Consider the following 20,564-nt stretch of genomic DNA (forward strand, 5'->3'; position numbering starts at 1 on the left):
GTAACAACAGTTGACCTTGAAATGGATTTTGTCAAAAGTTTAGTAAAACTGAACAATAACAATAAAGGTTGTTTGTTAGGAAAAGAAGAAAGGAAAATACAAAGAAGCACATTTGAGTACTTTCATAGTCTGTGTTACATTTTCCCTGGAAATTACTATAGGAAGAAGAGGAGTTGAAAAGAACTGACAATGTCTTAAACAGTCTGTGCTAGGGATGTCAACTATTGCAATGACAAAGAAAAAAGTGTATCAAGATCTTTCTAGGCAGATTAAAAGCTCTCTAATATCTTAATACTACAAGGAACCATCTGAATAAGGCCAAATTACTACAAGTATTAAATAATAGCTTAAGGATATAAGCTCAATTCACGGAATAAAATATCTCTTGCTCATTAGTTATGTCAAAGGTAATCAGAAGATAGTGCTAGCTGAAATTCTGAAGCAGAGGCCATTTATTCATCATTCTCTGTTGTGCTTCTTCTGTTATAGGTCTGGAAAAGTTTTCCAGAAATCATACCTCCTCTTCCTCTGTATACATTGTATCATTCACACCCCAAAGACTAAAGGAAAAATTATTTATCACATATAAAAACGCATTGTTTTAAACATGGCCATCAAGGTCCATGTTCAAACAGAGGTACTACCATGCGGAAAATCATCTAGTGTTTTCTTAAAGCTACTTAGGCAAACAATGTGGAGTCATTGCCACTTGAGAAAATCATGCAAATGTCTTACTCAAACGCTGCTGACCATAAACCATGTACTTGTACTGAGCTCCTTTTGATGAAGCACTTCATCAGCAATAATTAAAGTGTAGGCATGTAAACCCCATAAACATTTGGCATGCTTGGGCTAGAAAGGAAAATTCCACCATTTGCAGTCATCTGAAATGTAGCTGTCTCCCATGCAGCACAAATTAAAATACTAAATAGTACATGTAGGTATTTACTGGCCTTTTCTCAAGCTTGAGAAAGGAGTCAGTTAATGTTCTCGATTAGCTAACTAGCTTTTTCTTTTTTTCTTTCTCTTTTTTTTTTTAATCTATCCTGTGTTTGCTACTTATTTGCAAGTACAGAAGTGAAAAGTCCTAATGTACAAACTAGAAAAGTAAGCATTCACACTTCTGTTGAGCTTTACATCTGCTGACTTTCTGGAACAGTGGCAGCATGACTGAAATGCTATAGCTAAGTATTTCAAAAGACTTCTTCAGAAGTCTCATTGAACCTAATCAGACCACTTGAATGAGTTGCATAAGATAAGTCAATCAGAAATTTTCAATTGGTATCCAATGAATTACCTGGCAAAGGTTCAATCTCATTCTTAGACTGTCTGAATATGAATCTCAAAAGACAAACTACACAAAATGTTAGTGCACTATAAAAGAAATAAAATTCTACACAAATTTTTGTTAAGTGAAACATCTGCTTCTGGATAAATAGCCAGTCTGCCGGTCTGACCACTGCCATTCTGTGCTCTCTCAGATGTGACCATAATATGTAATCAGTTTAAGGGACTTTACATTTGAAAAGGACCTGTTTCTAAACCTTACCTGTCTACATAGACCGCATTATATATAATAATATGGACATCAACTCTGGACCTGGTTCAGACATCCTAACTGCCCACAGTCTTACTGAATTAGATGGGAGCTATTAAGTTCTCAGAGGTTTTGAAAAGCAGATTGATAAATTCTCACAGGCAGTCTCAAAAAGATCACTGAGCTACAGATGAAGTATTCATGATATTAAATGTCCCTCTGTCATTTAAGGTTTGGAAAATTGGCATTATCTTAAGAAGATTACCACACAAAATATGCAGTTATATTTACAAGTGGTGGAATTAGAGCACAAAGTGTTGAAATAAGTTCAAAATATGCATGCATATTCCTCATGGAAAGCTAGGCAATACCAAAAGTATATCATACCATGCTGTACCTTGAATCCTATGTCCAGTGCTGGGCCCCTCACTACAAGAAGGAAATTGAGGTGCTGGAGCATGTCCGGAGAAGGGCAACAAAGTTGATGAAGGGTCTGGGGCACAAGTCTTATGAGGGAGCCGGGGTTGTTTAGCCTGGAAAAAAGGAGGCTCAGGGAGAATCTTATTGCTCTCTACAAATACGTGAAAGGGGGCTGCAGCAAAGTGAGGTGGGGTTGGTCTCTTCTCCCAGGTAACAAGCAACAGGATGAGAGGAAATGGCCACACATTGCACCAGGGGAGCTTCAGATTGGATATTAGGAACAATTTCTTCATCAAAAGATGGTCAAGCACTGGAACAGCCTGCTTAGGGAAGTGGTTGAGTCACCATCCCTGGAGGTATTTAGAAGACGTGTTGACGTGGCACTTAGAACCTGGTTTAGTGGTGGAATTGGCAGTGCTGGGTTAACAGTTGGACTCAATGATCTTAAAGGTCTTTTCCAGTCCAAAAGATTCTATGATTCTAAAATGCAGCATTACACAAAGTGTCCATAGCCAGCAGGAGCCTGGGGAAATGCAGGTTAAACGGCAAACAGCCTGGATTAGAACCAGTCCTGTACAAACAAACACAAGATGAAGGACTCCAGTGTAGCAGAACAAAACTACTTTTGAGGTAAGGTTGTTTGGTGAGATTAATTATAATACATACAAAAACATAAAATTTGTTAATACTTAATAAATTGTTAATGGAGGCAAGCAGGGAAATAACTGCTATCTTGAATTAGCATTTTAAGCTATGACAGAAGTACAGATCATGTCATTAAACAGAATCATTATTGAATGAGTCAATGAACCATGTAATAATAATGCTTTCTTCCTTGCATATTGCAACCCCAACAGAGTTGTTCAGATAAACTCTCCCACACAGTAAGCAAAGTCTCTGCTCATTCATCAACAGACAGTATCTTGTGATGGCATCTCCCTCATGACAGTAATGTATACATTGCAGTGTAGCACTCTATCTAAACTGTGGATTTATTTTTTATTAAAAAGCCAACAAACAAAACCAAACAAACCATAAGCTTTATGGTTATCACCCTGTAAATGTAATTTACCATTTTAGGTCCACTTTCTGAGCATCCATCAGTATCTTTCCTATCCCTTTTCTCTCCCAATAATATCATGGTGCTGAAGCATGTCAGTGTGACGTGTGACGGGAAAAGACTGCATTTCAGAACTAATTCTTGCTGAGACCACGATGTGAGCATGCTTTTATTTGTAACTATACTTTCAATCCATTTTCTACACAAATATAAGCACAAGATACAAACTTTTCCTGATTTCAGAATTCAGTATGTAAGCTTTTTCCAGTGCATCAACCTTGCATTGACAACTGATACAGATCACAATCAGAAGACTATGCAAACACCAAGGTATTCGCTCATTCCAAATTACAGATACTAGAGACATGTGTTAGGTGTCTATCTGTGCAACCAGCATGAGGGACTTCTGGCTTTAAGCATGGCCACTTGTGTTGGGTTCGAAACTTCTTTTTCATAGAAGGCTGTTGGATTGCAATGAACTTCTTCCAGTTGCTGCTGGACTCCCACTTCTGTGGGCTGCTATGGATGTGGAACTGCAGTCTCAGCTGGTGTTGCTGGTCTGCCAGACACTTTGGGAATATTTCCATCTTTTCTTCTGCCCAAAAAAGACCCTGATAATTTCTTTTAACACAAAAGAAGGGGCAGAACACTTATCCAGTATGATTTACCTAAGAAAATTAACTAAGCAGCGTTATTCTTTCTTAATAATATATATACATAAAAATAGGTTATCTTTTTATTTGCTTGAGCTTGTTTGTATCGCAGTTACAGTTTGCTGTTAACAACAGCAAAATGAAGTCAGCTACAGATTTTTGGTTCTCTTTCAAATCCAAAGAATAAAAAAATTATGATGCTGTTCTGGAATCAGTCCCAAACATACATTCTTGGACTTGTTTTAAAAGAATTCTTTATTCCGAAAATTATATTCCAAAATTTTTTATTCAGTATGTGCTGCCCATAATGAAAGCTGAAACAGCTTTTAAAAGCTTAAGTTCTGCATATATCCTTTGTTTCAGAAAGGTATTGTGCAGCTTTCATTGTCTCTGTAACAAATAGATTGATTAAAACAAAACTTGTCAAGGCAAAGTCATAAAATGTGATTCATGGCATAATGACTTTAAAATCAAATTTAGATCCAATATAAGTAGATGCACAACTACATTTTTTGTGACAATGACTCATACCAGATCTGAATCTGGCTCTCTGTTAGAAACCAAAATCTTGATACCTCCATTATTGCAACATTGGCCAATTTTGTTTCCTCTGTAAGTTTTAGTGGATTCTGCCTCTGCATTTTAGAGCTCTCTGTAATTCAGCACAGTGGAAGGGTGAAAATTAAGGCATAGGATTTGGACAGAAAGCATCTGGTACAGACTTCCTGTGAGATCTTTGTCTCTGGCACTATTTCTATTCAAAGACCTAAAAATCCAAACAATAGGTCTATTTTTACTGCCGCTGGCTCTGGGGTGCAATCCAGACCTCTAGTTGGAATTTTTCATTTGGGGTCTAGGCTTGTGACAAGATGTTTGAGCAGAGTTACACAGTTGGTTTCACAATATCCTTCTGAACAGTGGTCCAGTTTAAGTATCTGTATTAGTAAGCTGTGTTCACCGTGTATTCAACAGATAGTATTCCCTCCATTGATTTCAGTTAAATAGCTGAAGCGAGATTTTGAGTGCCAGACTTTATGACTTGGCACTGCACCAAAACTAAAAATTTCTTTAAAAAGAAAAGAAGGAACAAAACTCACCATTTGGGATTTTTCTACATGCTTTTGACTTCCTCAGCACATCTTATAAATTGGCTAAGCACAACCTTACATCTCTTTGTCTAACATCAGCTAAAGGGAGAGATAACAAGCAGGCCTCAGCAAATCCGTCATACATGTTATTGCAGAGCACAGTGTGCTCCAGCTAGCTAGACCCACAGCTTTTCACCTACTTTTCATCTGCTTCTATTTCTAATCCTCACAAATTAGGATATGACAATCTGCTCTCTAAATCTTAGTGGCTCCTTGTTCCCATAAAATGAAGTCTTAAATAAAAAGTGCCTTTAAAAATGACATGCAAAAGTGGATGTATGACTTTGCAAGTCTTAACAAGGAAATTTTACTCTCTGTTCTTACCTTCCCATTCACTCTCGCTCCTCTTGTGTGTTTAGACGTAAACTTTTCACAGTAAGAGCTCTGTGCACACTTCTGATTAATGCCAACATCAAGGCTACTTCAAAGTTGGTCTATAGACTACAGGTGTCATAATCTCCTGAAACCCAAGCCCTGCCAGCTGTCTACCTGATTCTAGCAGGTTTCCAGACTTTCCAAATATTGAGAGGAAATGCATACAAGCCTCAAGTACTGTTGTTTATTTCTCTGCTTAACAAGACAGAAGGTCTGATGCAGACTGCTCCAGTGCAAGGGGAAAAAAGTTTAGCTTATGGCCAGACTAACACTGGTTGGTGCACACCGTTTAGTCTCATCAAAGATAGTCAGTGCGGAGACAGAAAGGAGCTCCAAATGCTGGAGCTCAGCAATGAATCAGGGACACACTCAGAAAGGAAGTTGTTTTAGTTTGGGGGGTTTTTTATGGATTAACTGAAAGCACAAAAACTGCTTGTCTTCCTTTTTTTTTTTTACTCTATGAAGGGCTTCTGTTGAACCTCATGCACATATAGCTGACAGACAACCAAAGAAAACAACACTAACTGCTGTTTCCATATACATGCAAGGCAAGCTGCTGAACACCTTTTAAGCTGGTTTAAAAGATGTTCAGAGGCTTCTCTCCTTGAATAACATCAGAGTCCTTACAGCAATGTGTGATCCTTGAATGTGCTTTATTTTACTGACACAGAAGACACAAGTCAGTCTAGAAAGTGGTCTTAGAATCGATGTTTATTGTGCACATCTCATAGAAAGATATGAAATATATCTGATGTATGATATGTGAGCAAATAGTAAATGAAACCCAGAAGATTCCTTGGATATCCAATCACAATAGTATACAGAGCTACCAGAGCAAAGAAAATAAGCCAGGCTGAAAAGAAACTTGACAAGCAAAAAAGCTATCCTGCAGAAAGAGCCAAATACAGCATATGTGCTTCTAAATCTCATCCTATTTTGAGGAATTTAATCATGGATAAGCCTTTTGCTGCCACCTGTACAGAAATCAAGTGTTGTATAGAGTACTTCAGGGCAGTGAAAATAAGTAGGACATCAAACAGTAGAACAAATAAACCAGGAATCCCAACTTTGCAGTAAAAGTTTTATCCACATTCATTCCTACAGATGACAAGTTTAACTGTTGTTCAGTTACACTAGTTTTCATGTGAAATATTATTTCAACTTTGGCCTCTTATTCACAAGTGACAGGTGTCAAGAAAGAAACTGTGGTAGACCAAAGCAGTTATTTCAAGAGCTCCTAAGAGACTGCTAGTCTGATGAGGGTGCTCACAACCCTTTTATGCTGAGTTCACAAACTTTTCCTTTGTGAAATATAGTGCTTTTCTGCCTCAGCGGCATCAGAGCCGAGTCCTGGAGGACCACTGACATCTGGTGGTCACTTCTCTCCTTCCAACTGCATCTGCAGGTCCTGAAAGGCAACAAGCAGATGCTGAAGTGCAGAAAACACTTGAGGTTTGGGGGGAAGTAAAACTGTTTTCTCAATAAGTAGCCTGCATTACAGCCCACAGGGCTGGTAGTGTGAACTAAACTGGCAATGTAAGTGTCCTTATCTACAATTAATACGTTAAAAAAAAATTAAAAAGGAAAAAGGAAAAAATAAAATATAAATTAATTTTAAAGAACGCTAAGTCATACATACATACCTAATTTTACCATGACTTATCAGATTACGTTTTATAGATGGCCTGACAGAAATACATGCCAGGGAAGCATTAACTTACAGGTCTTACTCTGTGTTTATTAACTTAGTGGAATTTGATGGTTACAAGTAAATGCAGATGAACTGCAATACACAAACAACTCAGTTAAAACTGCCAGCATGTAAATAGTATTGTTGAATTAAACTCTCTCTAAAGAGAATAAAGCTTTTCTAAATAGAGCACATTTAATTCAACAAGTTCTTGAGAACAATTGGGTTGTGAAATAGAATTATACAAAACTGCCTCTTTGATAAATAAAAATGTGCATTGTTTCCTAGGTAAGATGTTTCTCATTACTGAAAAAGAGTAATGAGATTCAGATCTACTTTTACCAGACAACTAGCACAATATTAAATAATACACAGGAGTATTCAACTATTTTAACCATATTGATATGCGTTACATGGTAAGACTTCCTAGACAAAAAGCCTCAGCTCTCTTCAGCAAACTTGAGAGGATCTTCCTGACATCTAAAAGTAATTGTGCAGAGAGACCACAGCCACCAGCACTGGATATAAAATGTAGTTAGGCCTATTAGCACTGGTTGTTATTGGGAAAGACTTAAAGCTATGCTTTCTTTGTTGCAGCTGTGTACAACTTGTAAACAAAACTCGGAGGCTTTCAGACATTCACCAAAAATATAAAAATCTTACTAAACTGTCAGAATTTTCAGCTCTTCACAGCCACCTTCTTGCTGTAAAATGGTTTAAAGTCTATTTTCAGGTAAATGTACATTTCTTGTTGAAACAGGAGCTCAGTTAAAAACTAATAAAACTCACAGTATCTGCTGAGTAGTGGGAAGTAATCAAAATGTTATTCTACACCTTTTCTACATGCTCTAAGAGTGCAGTTTTGCAAAAAATGTGCAGTACAAATCATCTGTCTCCAAACTGACCTATATTTTTCACTTACCACCAACATGAACTTTCCGTAAGTGAACACACTGCTATAAATTACAGCTTTACCATCAATCTCAGCTACCTAACCAGTGATAGTGAACTATTTACTTTTACAAAATGCATTGCTGTGCATACATTTTCTAGCCAGCTGTGGTATGTTGTGGGTAAACACTTCATAGAGGCACATGCAAATGCTAACATAGACAAGAAGTTTGCAAAAAATAGCCAGTGCTCAGAGTGAAAAAAGGAAAAGGTACATGAGATACTCATATGGAGGCAACTCTATCAAGCCACTCCAATGAAAGCAGCAAATATGCACCAAGATAGTTTGATTTGAACGTGCCAAAAGCCCAAAAGGCTTCTGAAAGGCAAGTGTCAGCTTTTTCACCTCCATTTGTATTTCAGCAGAAGTCTAGTACCTGTTGTCCAGTGGTGCCTCTGGAAAATTTCACTCACATGGCCCACAAATCACTGATGTTCTTACCTGTCTCAGGTCTTTTCCTGTACTGATGCATGAACATACAGTGACAAAACTGACTTCACAAGGCTACTTTTTAACACATTCCTAAAGGTGCAACTGCAAATCGATAGCACATTTGTCAGAACAGAGAAACTCACCCTTGCACACAACAGGCACAGAGCTTACGTTCCACTGAAATTCTACTCTGTGCATTTATAGTAAGCTGTTTTCAGTATTTTAACAATGCTGGTTTCTGCACAATAATACGTTTCACCTACAGTGAAAAACTGTCACATTGCGTCTCTATTAAATAGAAGCATTATAATTAGGTCAGCTACTAGATAAAGGAGACAATAACCTCTTTAACAAAGCACTGTCACAGTTATAGGTCCTTGGCTGAAAAAAAATTCTCTTGTTTCCTTTGTTGCCCCCACAACATACATTTTTGAAAAATATCTCAGGATTGCCAGCCCAATTATACAACAGCAGGACATGATTAGTGTGTGACAATGTTCTAATTCACAGGCATAATCTTTCTTCTATGTTTATATTTTATTGGGGATATTTTCCTGGGGGCCAGAGACGTCCTCTACTCACCACCAGGAACAGACAGGTCTAAAAATAGTTTTGCCTGGTTCTAATCGATAACATCATGTTGGGAAACCTCTTCCGAAGGCACAGGAAAGCAAGATAACCCACTCCTGCCAGCATGCTGACCAGCAGGGTGGTGCCAAGAACCCTGGGAGCTCTTTTCTTGGCCACACGGAATGCTGTTGGCAGAACAGCTGAGATTAATATATTGTTGACGTGTCCCAAAACTTTGTAAAATGCTTTTCTCTTCACAACGCGCTCATAATAGGCTTCCAAGTTGGGCCGCTTTCCATTTCCCCAGTTTCTTCTCGCTAACCCCAGAAACTTCAGGCGATGTAATGTGACGGCAAGTGATACATCTGCCAGACTGAAGAAATCACCACAGAGCCAAGGCTGATTTCCATCTTCTGAACAGAGATAAAACATAAAGATTTAGGAGCTAATGGAATACCAGCACACGTAGAAGCTTCCATGCACTAACATTTAGTTCAGTGCTATTTCAAAATACTAATAAACACCACCTCTAAGATATGACTTTAACCAACTTTAGTAATCCCTTGTCCATTCTTCGCACAATATTGTAAAGTCTTAGGCTCATTAGGCCTACATTTGTTAAGGAAAAAAAGCCACGTTCCAGTTTCATAAATTAAAGCCAACAGTAAATAGTTGTTTCCCTCAACTACATTTCTCAAATTTGGATTAAATTAAACTGGATTCAAAAGTAGGAAGGCACTTTAGCTTTTACTGAAAAGCTACCACTGTCTTAAGAACTTACCATCTTGCCTGTGTCACTCAGGTCTATGGCATTCACTCAAGAACTAACTCCACCTAACCTGCTGTAGGCTTTGAAGTCAAAACCAAACAGATCAGGTGACTGGCCTGCACCAAATGCACCAGTTTAGTGAGAAGAGCTTGTCTTTTGTGACCACAGGGTTTGAGAAGCCACAGACATTCACACTGCCCACTACTAGTCAGAAGCACAGATTGAGACCCCTTGTTCCCTCTACAGACAAAGAAAGGAAGTGAATCTTCCTGGGATGGCTCAGAGCAGGTACTGCCAGGCAGTGCCACACTTCACTATCAGTGATCTGAACCTCCACCACCTGAAAGGGCTGACCTGTATTGACTATACTGAGAGCTTTTGAAACCTAGGATATTAAAGTTTATAGTTAGTATAGCTGCCAGCATGAGTACTCTGCTCTAACCTAGGTCTCATTTGTATTATATTGCAGTTCTTCCCACACAACAGGCAAGCACTGGCACAAACATTCAGCAGCATCTCTCTGGTAATAGAGAAATTTAGCAATCTCCTTTCCAACTCATTTGTGACAAGAGGAAAGAAACAGTCTGGCACATGGCTGGTACCAGTCCATTTCATCCCATTAAACAGGTCTGGAGGAAAGGCCTCTGTAGAGAACAAGGGTATCCTAGGTTGGTGAAAGCTACCTGGGGATTCATCCAGTGCATTAAGTAAGAAGATGGAAAGGAAGACCGAAGAAGCTACGCTGTATGAAAGATGCCTGCAGCAGCAGCAACAGTAATTCAGTGAGGGATTTGAGCAGTAGCAAGACAAGCTACAAGATTGACCAGGACCTGAGGAAGCACTGATCGCAAACCTCAAAAGTGAGAATACCTCAAGACCAAATTCAAAGAGGCAGGAAAAAGCTCAGTGATTTACAAAATCTTGTGATCCTGGCAGTTTTCACAAGCTCATCAAAATTGTATCAGTTGACTCCTCAGAAAGGGTAGTTAGCAGAGAAAGCAAAGGGCCGACTAGAAATGGTGACAGATGTAGTTTGCTGAACAAAATCCTACTATCCTTTAGAATAAAAATATTTTCTGTGACTCTTTCATTGTTGAGTCAGTAGAAAATTTGACCTAGATTTTCAATTGCTGGTTCAAGTCTATGGTTGTGATAGTAACCAGTAATTATTACAACAGCTCTTCATAGAGCTGAATGCAAAAAGTTACTGATTTGAGCAGATGTAGTTGATATTGACTGATGCTTCATGCAGTTCCCAGTGAGTCAGAGAAAGGACTCCTACTAGGACCACTGGGAGTTGAACCAGGATCTGAATAAGCAGAAGACTAATCCCACTTACACAGAATTCAGGATGATGACAAGGTTCAGTGCCTGTGGGCAAAAATCAGCAGGCCAGGTGTTCTGGTAGAAGTATGTTACACACCTGCTAGCCATAATGAGGAGGCAGATGATGTATTCTGCAGGGTGCTGGCAGAAATCTCTCGGTTTCCAGCTCCTGTTCATGTGGCAGACTTCAACTTGCCAGATGTCTGTTGGAAATACACCACAGTGAAGAGGAGGCAGTATAGGAAGGTGCCTGGAATATGTGCAAGAGAACTTCCTCTCAACTGGTGAGACTTCCAGGAGTGGTGCCCTGCTAGGCCTGTTGTTTGTGAATAGAACAGAACTCATGGGTAATATGGTGGTCAGTGGCTGCCTTGGGCATAGTGACCACCAAATGATAGTTTTCAGTTCTGGGTGAAGTCAAGAGAGGTGCCAGCAGAACTGCTATCCTGGACTTCTGGCAGGCAGCCTTTGGCCTGTGAAGGAGATTAACTGACAGAGTTCCTTGGGAGTCAGTCCTGAAAAGCACTTTCTATAAATACATTGGCAGCAAAAGGAAGGCTAAGGAGAGTCTCCCATCTTTTGCTGGGTGCACAGGGTAACATAGTGTCACGGGATGAGGAAAAGGCTGAGGTACCTAATGCCTTCTTTGCCTCAGTCTTTAATACCAAAACAAGTGGTTCTCAGGATACCCAGCTCCCAGAACTGAAAGTTAGTGACAGGAAGCTGAGAGAAGCCCTTATAACGCAGGAGCAAATGGTAGTGACCTGTTAATGCCAGTTAGACAGCCACAAGTCTATAGGCCCAGATGGATGTACCCAAGAGTAAGAAGGGAGCTGGCAAAAGCTTGTCAAGCCACTTTCAACCATTTACCAGCAGTCCTGGTTAACCAGAGAAGTCCCAGCTGACTGGAAATTAGCAAATGTGAGGCCCGTCTACAGGAAGGGTCAAAAAGAGGATCCAGACAACAAGAGAACTATCAGCCTGACCTTGGTATTGGGGAAGGTCATGGAGTAGATCATCCTGAGTGTCATTACATGGCATGTGCAGGACAATCAAGGGAACAGGCCCAGCCAGCATGAGTTTACAAAAAGCAGGTCCTGTTTGAGCAACCTGATCTCCTTCTATGACAACATAACCCATACAGTTGATGAGGCAAAGCCTTTGACACCCTCTCCCACAGCATTCTCCTGGAGAAACTGCCTGCTCATGGCTTGGATGGGTGCACTCTTCAGTGGGTGAAAAACTGGCTGGATGTCCAGGCCCAGAGAGTGGTGGTGAATGGAGTTGATGGTGTCTGATTGCTAGTGGTGTTCCCCAGGGTTCAGTATTTGGGCTGGTCCTGTGTAACATCTTCACTGATGACCTGGATGAGGGGATCCAGTGCACCCTCAGTCAGTTTGCAAATGACACCAAATGTGGGTGGGAGTTCTGATCTACTGGAGGGTAGGAAGGCTCTGCAGAGGGATCTGGACAGGCTGAACTGATCGGCTGAAGACAACTGCATGAGATTCAACAAGGCCAAGTGCTGGGTCCTACACTTGGGTGACAACAACTCCACGCAGCACTACAGGCTTGAGGCAGAGTGACTTGAGAGCTGCTCAGCAAAAGGGACTTGGGGGTGCCGGTTGACAGCTGGCTGAAGATGGTCCAGCAGTATGCCCAGGTGGCCAAGGCAGCTAGGCTGAAAGGAGGGTATAATGAGGCAGGCATCAGTCTCTTCTGCCATGTTTCAAGTAAAAGGATGAACTGAAATGGCCTTAAGTTGCACCATAGGAGATTCAGATTAGATATTAGAAACGTTGTTTTTCTGAAAGTGTGGTCAGGCCCTGGAAGAAGTTGCCCAAGGCAGTGGTGGAGTCATCATCTCTGGAACTGTTAAAGAAGCATCTGGATGTGACACTTGGGGATATAGTGCTAGGTTGACAACTTGATTCTGTGAAAATTTGACTTTCATTTGGGTGGATGGCAGGTAAACAGGACTGCTATCCAAGAGGCTGAAGGAAGGGGGTAACCTAATGGTTAAAGCAATTATCCAGATTGCTAATTCTGCATTTACAATAAATATCATCAGAGTATTTACACAAGGTTGTAATAAACATGTTAAACATTAAGGCTGTGATCCTTATAGTGAACTCAGGCCTACAATTACATCAACGTTCTGTAGTTAAAGTTTCTCTGATTTTATTGACACAATAATGAAAATTGTGCATCTAATTATACTCATTGCTAAGAACATGATCAAGCACTCTCCCAAGACAGTGAGAACTCACTGACAGCAGCAGTAAAGTAAGCTAGTATTTAAAACAGTATTGATCTTTTCTGGAATGTTAAATTAGCCCAAAAATATCACATCAGATACTTTAAAACCAGCTCTATAATGATGCCATCAACAACTTTAATCACTCTCCCCAAACAAAAGTATCAACAGGATTTAGCAATAATAATACCTTACCCGGTGTTTCCTCATTTCGCCGCTGCAATTCAGTCTCAACCTGATCCAAAACTTTTTCCAGTTCATCCAGTATTTTCTTTAGATATTTTATATTATCATGATCCAGCAGCTTAGACTAAACATATATACAGGTTAGTGTTTTAATCATCACACAGAGTTTATATTTTGATCAGAGAAACTGAAGATACTACAGTGCTTATTCATAAAATGTGTTATTTACTCCACATAGTCAGCTAGATAACATTCGGATAGTGGTAACAATTCAGATAACAGAAGAAAAACATTAGAGATGCTCTATATCAAGGTTTGCCTCACCCTGCAGGGTGTTCAACAGTGCAACACCAGCACTGATGCATACTTACCTTTGATGACAGTGGGACCATCCAGTACTTCAGCACACACCTGAAGTGTGTAACTGATCTGGGGGAGAGACTGCTTCATGCCTTGAAGGGTTAAACCACTGCATGACACTACTGGTAATGACAGGTGAAACAAATGTTTACATTGTGACAAAAATCTAATAGTAACAAGTTCATAATTATACTGGGGGATAATAAAGACTTTTCTTACTTTAAGGCGCTTCTGTTTCGCAATATAGGCATCTTGAAGGTCTGGATTTTCTTCTGCAAGTTTCCTCAATTCTGATTCTGTATTACTGATTTGGCCTGATTGAAAAAAAGACAAAACCAACCAAAATCCAAACAAAATAAAAAAAGGAATAACAAACATTAGATACCCAAACATACTCATAATGCAATTCATAGGGACTGATCAATAGCTTGTGTACAAATATCACACAAAATGGGAAGTGGTACTTCAATGCAGCATCTGCACCTAGTCAGGATTTAAATACAACATGTTTTGGAAAACTCAACTGCTGCATAAACTGATTCCACCACACCTTCAGCTCATCAGTTTGCAATGTACTCTATGGTGGTGCAGGCAAGAATGAAGAAATCTTGTTAATACTTTTCTCTTGCTCAGAAAAAACACATTATGCTGCCAAAATCTGTGCTAAATCCATGAAATCGTACTACAAATACCTGTGATCTCTGAAGCTTTTGTACCTCAGTTCCTAACACACCTGTTATGCTGCAAAAGTGCAGATAGGCCCACACTGAGATTTATTGAAAGTCACTGTAACTAGTTGTATATATAATTTCAAAGCAAAAGCCTAAACACCACTGAATCTTACACCAAAGTAAGTAATCCCTTTTGGAAAAGTTCACCAAGGACTATGTGGATGTTCTAGAAAAACATTCATTCCATGACTTAAGGAAGGAATTACATAAAAAGTTTAAGATAATTTTACTGATTTTTACTACATGTGCATAGCCTTTTCTCTCCTTAAAATCGGGCTTTGCTAGAAAACGCCATACTTACAAACCTAGAATACCAAAAGATAGTGAATAATAAGTCTTCTTCTAAAAATAAGAATTTCTAGTAATAAACTGAGAACAAAAGAATAATTATACAGCATGAATCACCTCTCATTGGTACTCGATAATTAAGTATAGTTCCAAGTAAGTCTCATAAATTAAACTGATAAAAATTCTTTCTAGAAAGTAATGAACTCACTGTTTTATATATTCACTTCAACTTCACATGGCCATGAAAGACATCTTTCAGCATAGGATATGAAGAAATTGAAGATATAATCACACAATTAATATCTTACATACGCATTTGATTACTTACTTGGACTTGGTATGCATAAACATAATACAGAACTGGCTCGTGCCTTATTATATCTAGTCTGAAAAAGATCAGCTTTTCAAAACTGAAAACTAAACCATCCAGGAGAAGTTTGAACGTGCAAAGGAACTGTTTAGGAACATCCACAAGCTATCAAAAAAAAAGCTTCAAATCAAAAAAGTAGGCTATGCTTTAAGTATAAAGATATAAGAAAACATGCCATTTGAGACGAGTGATAATTTTAGTTCTACTAGTACGAATGTGTGCAAACTGACAACTATTTATACCAACTAGAAGCTAGAGGGGAAGAATAGAGTGAGAAAAGCAGAAGACAATGTTGTAAAGTGAACCATAACAAAAGCAGTCACTATTACCATGTGAAAACAGAAAAACTATCAACAATGCTATGAGTAAAGCACAATTGTTCAATAAACAGTTAGCATTCACACTCAGGAAAAAAAACAAACCACTAAAACAGACACTACACTGATGTAAGAGAATTATTCCTCTCTTGGACAAGGGGTAATGGCTTTAAGCTGAAAGAAGGTAGATTTAGAATAGATATTAAGAAGAAATTATCTACTGTGACGGTGGTGAGGCACTGGAACAGGTTGCCCAAAGAAGTTGTGGATGTCCCATTCTGGGAAGTGTCCAAGGCCAGGCTGGGCAGGGCTTGCAGCAGTCTGGTCTAGTGGACGTTATCCCTGCCCATGGTAGCAGGGTTGGACCTAGATGATCTTTAAGGTCATTTCCAATCCAGGCCATTCTATCATTCTATGATTCTGTGTTTCTTCAGTAACATAACTCATGCAACTATATGGAAAATTAACTGCCTGCCTTCACTTCTGACAACATAACAGTGTGGTTAATAAGAGAACTGACTTACCAAAAAATTTAAGGGAGAGGACAACACAATTTGACGGAAATAGAATTTCTCAAACTAACACAGTATCATCTTGGATGACATCATGAAATAAAGTAATACTATAATAGTACTGCATTTCAAAGTCTCCGCACTATTTGACTTTGTTCTACAGAGAATTCTAAAATATCATACAAAAAAATCCACACAATATAAACCACTGACACAGATAAAAAACCCAGAGATCTCAGAATATAACTAAACATCATCTAGCCATATTGTCAGGATTTGATCCTTGTCATGGAACTATTTAGTTATTTTGTAATACTTAGAAGGAAACATAAAAGCATTAATTAAAAGTTTGCCATGGTACAAAAATTAACTCCACACACACCTCAAAAATGACACTTCCTCTTTCCCATTTTCAAATCACAAGAGATTATACAATCAATAAAAAGTATATGCAAAAATCATCAAGGACTGCAACTAAAATTCATAAACTCTGCTCAATATTTTCTGCTTAAGGTGCACTTAAGATGAATGTAATGCAACAGCATACTTATAGACATTCAGGACTATACTAGTACATACTACGAATTCTGCTGGTAGCATAGGCTGGAATCATGGAGTCCACTGTTAACTCAGGGTGCAGGATGCAGCCATGTGTGTAGGCATCCATAGGCAAGGAGTCTAAAAGCTCTCTATAGTGCTGCACCCTCGGATAATACATGCTCCCTTCTTCTGGCATTAATCTTGGTACTTCGTCTGCAATACAAAGTTAAAAATAAAGAGAAGAAGAATGATTTAATTGACCAAAGTTCCTTCAGTTTTGTCCAGCTGGAACAAATGACATAGCCTCAGTTAAAGTTTCACTTGTTCCCCACCATAACTCAATAGCATTATTGCAGCTCAGAGAAATGTATCTACTAGTACTTCATTCTAAAATGTTTTAATAATTCCAATTCCTATGCAGCAACCCACATAGACACATATTTAAGAGGCTTTCAAATCAGAGAACCAGATTCAGCATCTCTTAAGTACTTTTAGGAATGGGCAACCATGACACACAATCCTTTAGTGCTCTCAGAGTAGGGCACAGCTGAGGTTCCAGAAAATGGTTACAGCTCAAACATTACTACTGTTGAAATGCTTGTAAAAATTACAGTACAGGAATCCTAGTTAGAGGTATTCCTACACACCACTGAGTTTTATTCTCAATCAACCTGGGCCCTGACTCCTCCTTTTTTGATTAACAACCAGCATTAAATACAAATTATGGTTACTCAACAATGAAGTTTCCTTCATTGCCTTAGAAATTGCAGCCCTAAATCCCTGAAATAAAAAATGCTGCCATCTTCACACCTGTAAAAAAATACAGCTCTGTATTTCCTTCAAGAATTGAGGTAACCCTTTTTTTTTTAGGCAGTACAGACACAGAGAACTTCAAAAGCTTGCACGTGATCACGTCTGAGATTTCTCTTCCTACTCTTTTCACCCTATTTTGGCTCAAATAGTAATTTGCTTATTCTACTTTCATTTTTCCACCCAAGATTGTTGTGGAACTACGCATGTTTCTTCTTAATCTCACAGAGAACCTGGCCCTGCCCCACAACCACAGCTGTGCAACTTCGTTCAACATGCTATTTTTCATGGGTTAGCCCAGCACTGTGCTGCTCCCATACCTGGCCTTTCCATCCTCTCTAAGGGCTAAAGAGGACAGTGGGGTTGAAAAGCTGCTGGAAGGCCTTCAGTTCATTTTAAAGGAACGTGTTTTCAACCCACAGTGCCGGCGATGAGGAGAGCCCAGTTACCTGTGAGACCACAAACATTTTCTGTCCTGAATAAACCTCCCCACAGCGCCCCAAGAGCTGCCCCTGGCAGAGCCCACGCTGCTATGGGACGAGCGGAGGGACCTCACTCCGAAACGCCTGCGGCATTACCATCTACAAACGTCGCTTCCAGGTAGTCAATAATCTGCGTTGCCTCACAAATGATGTTTTCCCCATGGATCAGGACAGGCACTTCTCCGGAGGAACTCAAGCGCATGAACCACGGTTCGTTGTGCTCGCTCAGCGGCAGGTTCACATCGTGCTCCTCGCACTTGAGCGCCTTCTCGGCTATGGCCAGCCGCACCTGCAAGGGCACCAGGGCTCACCGCGGGGGCACCAGGCTCACCGCGGGGCAGTACGGCGGGACTCGGCCCCAGCCGCGGCCATGGGCGCTCCCTTCCATCCCTCCGCTCCATCCCTCCCACCCCGCTTCCCCGCGGGCGGGAGGCGGCGATCCGGGACCCGCAGGCCACCGCCCCTGCCCCAGCCGCCCCCCTCACCTTCTGCGAGGAGAAGGACTGCGTCCAGTGGTACAGCACCAGGGGCGCCATGCCCGGCTCCGCTCGGCTCGGGCCGCGGCGCCGGGCGGGGTGGAGGCTGCGCGGGCAGAAGCGCGGCCGTGCCCGCCCCGCGCCGATCCGCGCTTGGAAAGCAGCAGAAAGGGATGCTCGGGGGATGCGGGGGACAGCCCCTTCTTCCCCCGCCGCACTGCTCGGAGGACGCCCCTTCCTAAGAGGAAACCGCCTGCAAAGCCGTCTGCAGCATCCCCTGGGGAAGCGCAGGAAGATGGATGCGCGAGTGGGAAAGGTCACAGGGCAGGATTTGCCCTTTTCTATTTATTTGTTTATTTTCTTGAACAAGTGCTTCCACTGTGAATTTGAGGGACATTTGGCATCATGCGCCTGGGGAGAATAAAAAAAAATTACCAGAAGACATCCTGGATTGGACCCTGTGGGCATAGATCCTCTGCTGCAAAATACGTCATAGCAAGAAGGAACAAAGATTTAGAATAACTTCTTTTGCCTCCAGATGTGTTCTTTCAATCTCAAGAGAGAAGGTTTCTTAATTATTATTTTTTTCTAGACAAAATTAGAAAATTGAACAGTTTTGCAGGGCTTTTTTCCTTTGTACAGAGTAAGGTCCTTTCTGAAAAGCATTTGATAAACAATGGTTTCCATCATCAGAAAATGCTTCCTCTGTATCTTACACTGGAGATTGTTTAGAAGATGCAATTGCTGAGGGTACATGCATTAGACGCTTATCAGCAGCATCAGGGAGATTTTAGCAAACTAAAAAAACATGGTGAGATTACAGACTGCAGAATATTGTTCTCTTCATGCTGACTCCTCAATCCCCAATAAAGGCGACTACGTCAGGCAACGCTGACTCCCACGTGCCATTTCCATATAACAGATGAACCCCACCAGGAATATCCCAAAGACCTGAACCTAGTATGTTGAGAGATACATCCCAGTAACAAGTACCTTTACATTTCAGGGAAATTTTGACCAATGTGATGCAAGGGAATAGATTTAAGTCACTGAAAGAGACAAAGTAATGGACAAATCATACAAACACAAAAGGGAAGAAACAAAAAACCAGCTTCCAGCTCTGCACTGTTCATGTGAGTGGGCACGGAAGGGCAGCCCAATGTCTTCCCCGTAGACTACTCCCTGCTAGAGTCACAAACTAAAATAATCTCTTCAGGTGGTCAGGCATGACAAGAGGCTTCTCACAAATCCCAGCTGACAATGTGTTAGGATGGTAAATCCTTCATCCGTGGGAATTTAATTTAATTGAAATTCTTAAAAAAGTTGGTAGAATGCACCTTGAACTGATAAGAACACAATGGAATGAGATAAATACATTACAGTTGGATTTACTTCCCTTTAAGATACATGCCTAAGGTAATATTACTGGAATATCCTCTCATACACTAGGTCTTTAACCTGTGACTCACTGATACATGGATATTCTCATGGGTCCCTGCCTAGGTTGTTGTACATCATTTCCTCAGAGCTACATCTTAAAATAACTCAAAGCAAGGAACTGGGAATTGTTTTTTTAAATTACATGCACTAGACACTCTTTCAGGTTTCTCTTTTGCTTTGTTTCCCTTAATTTTGTCTTAAATCAAAATGTTGTCACTTTATCAGTTACCACACAAACCACTACTCCAATTCCCTTGTTCAGCTAATTAATATCACACATGGACTTCTGAGCATGAGTTGTTTTGTTACCTGGTTTAGGTGCCTGAAAAGACAATGAAAAGTATATTATAGCACAATAAAGAAGAAAGGACCAGTGTGAACAGTATGTCCTACTTCAGACCTGTTCAGTAACAGAACAGCTGCAATCATAGTCAGGTGTTTCTTTTTCCTATAGTCATCTGCCTTGCTATGAAATACAGAAAGGATATTGACCTTTTGGAGCAAGTCGAGAAGCGTGCCCCCAAGATGATTAGGGGGATGGAGTACCTCTCCTATGAGGAATGGCTGAGAGAACTGGGATTGTTCAGCTTGGAAAAGAGAAAGCTTAGGGGTGACCTAATTGTGGCATTCCAGCACCTGAAGGGAACTGACAAGAAAGATGGAGAGGGCTTGTAGTAACAGGAGAAGGGGGAATGGATTTTGAGGGTGGTGAAGCACTGGAACAGGCTGCCCAGAGAAGCTGTGGATGCCCCATCCCTGGAGGTGTTTAAGGCCAGGTTGGATGGAGCTCTGAGCAACCTGATCTAGTGGTGATGTCCCTGCCCATGGCAGCGGGGTTGGAACTAGGTGATCTTTAAGGTCCT

At 40.4% G+C, this 20,564-nt stretch overlaps 1 protein-coding gene across 4 annotated transcripts; it reads right to left on the reverse strand.

Annotated features, from left to right (window-relative positions):
• Nucleotides 1-5,886: 5,886 nt before the first annotated feature.
• Nucleotides 5,887-18,713, reverse strand: GDAP1 (ganglioside induced differentiation associated protein 1). 4 transcript variants are annotated; one of them, XM_071554325.1, is made up of 7 exons: nt 18,271-18,539; nt 17,882-18,074; nt 16,533-16,706; nt 13,955-14,049; nt 13,385-13,499; nt 8,850-9,250; nt 5,887-6,601 (listed from the first exon to the last, which is right to left on the reverse strand). In XM_071554325.1, the coding sequence occupies exons 1-6, from the start codon at nt 18,319-18,321 to the stop codon at nt 8,868-8,870; spliced, it is 1,011 nt and encodes a 336-aa protein (XP_071410426.1). In that variant the 5' UTR covers nt 18,322-18,539; the 3' UTR covers nt 5,887-6,601; nt 8,850-8,867. The 4 variants fall into 4 exon arrangements, with proteins under 4 accessions (XP_071410426.1, XP_071410427.1, XP_071410425.1 ...); XM_071554326.1 differs by lacking the exon at nt 18,271-18,539 and adding an exon at nt 18,697-18,713 and having other exon boundaries at nt 5,887-9,250; XM_071554324.1 differs by having other exon boundaries at nt 5,887-9,250.
• Between the last annotated feature and the right edge of the window lie 1,851 nt (nt 18,714-20,564).

The sequence above is a fragment of the Pithys albifrons genome, chromosome 4, assembly GCF_047495875.1.
Source record: "Pithys albifrons albifrons isolate INPA30051 chromosome 4, PitAlb_v1, whole genome shotgun sequence".
NCBI classification, from domain to species: Eukaryota; Metazoa; Chordata; class Aves; order Passeriformes; family Thamnophilidae; genus Pithys; species Pithys albifrons.

What these genes read in the sequence shown, in the direction of transcription:
- GDAP1 (XM_071554325.1), bottom strand. Translation starts at nt 18,321, where the DNA reads ATGGCGCCCCTGGTGCTGTACCACTGGACGCAGTCCTTCTCCTCGCAG. An exon ending in AGTCCTTCTCCTCGCAGAAG is followed by an intron (nt 18,075 to 18,270) that starts GTGAGGGGGGCG and finishes GTGCCCTTGCAG; the next exon opens with GTGCGGCTGGCCATAGCCGA. An exon ending in GCGAAATGAGGAAACACCGG is followed by an intron (nt 9,251 to 13,384) that starts GTAAGGTATTAT and finishes ATCTCTGTTCAG; the next exon opens with AAGATGGAAATCAGCCTTGG.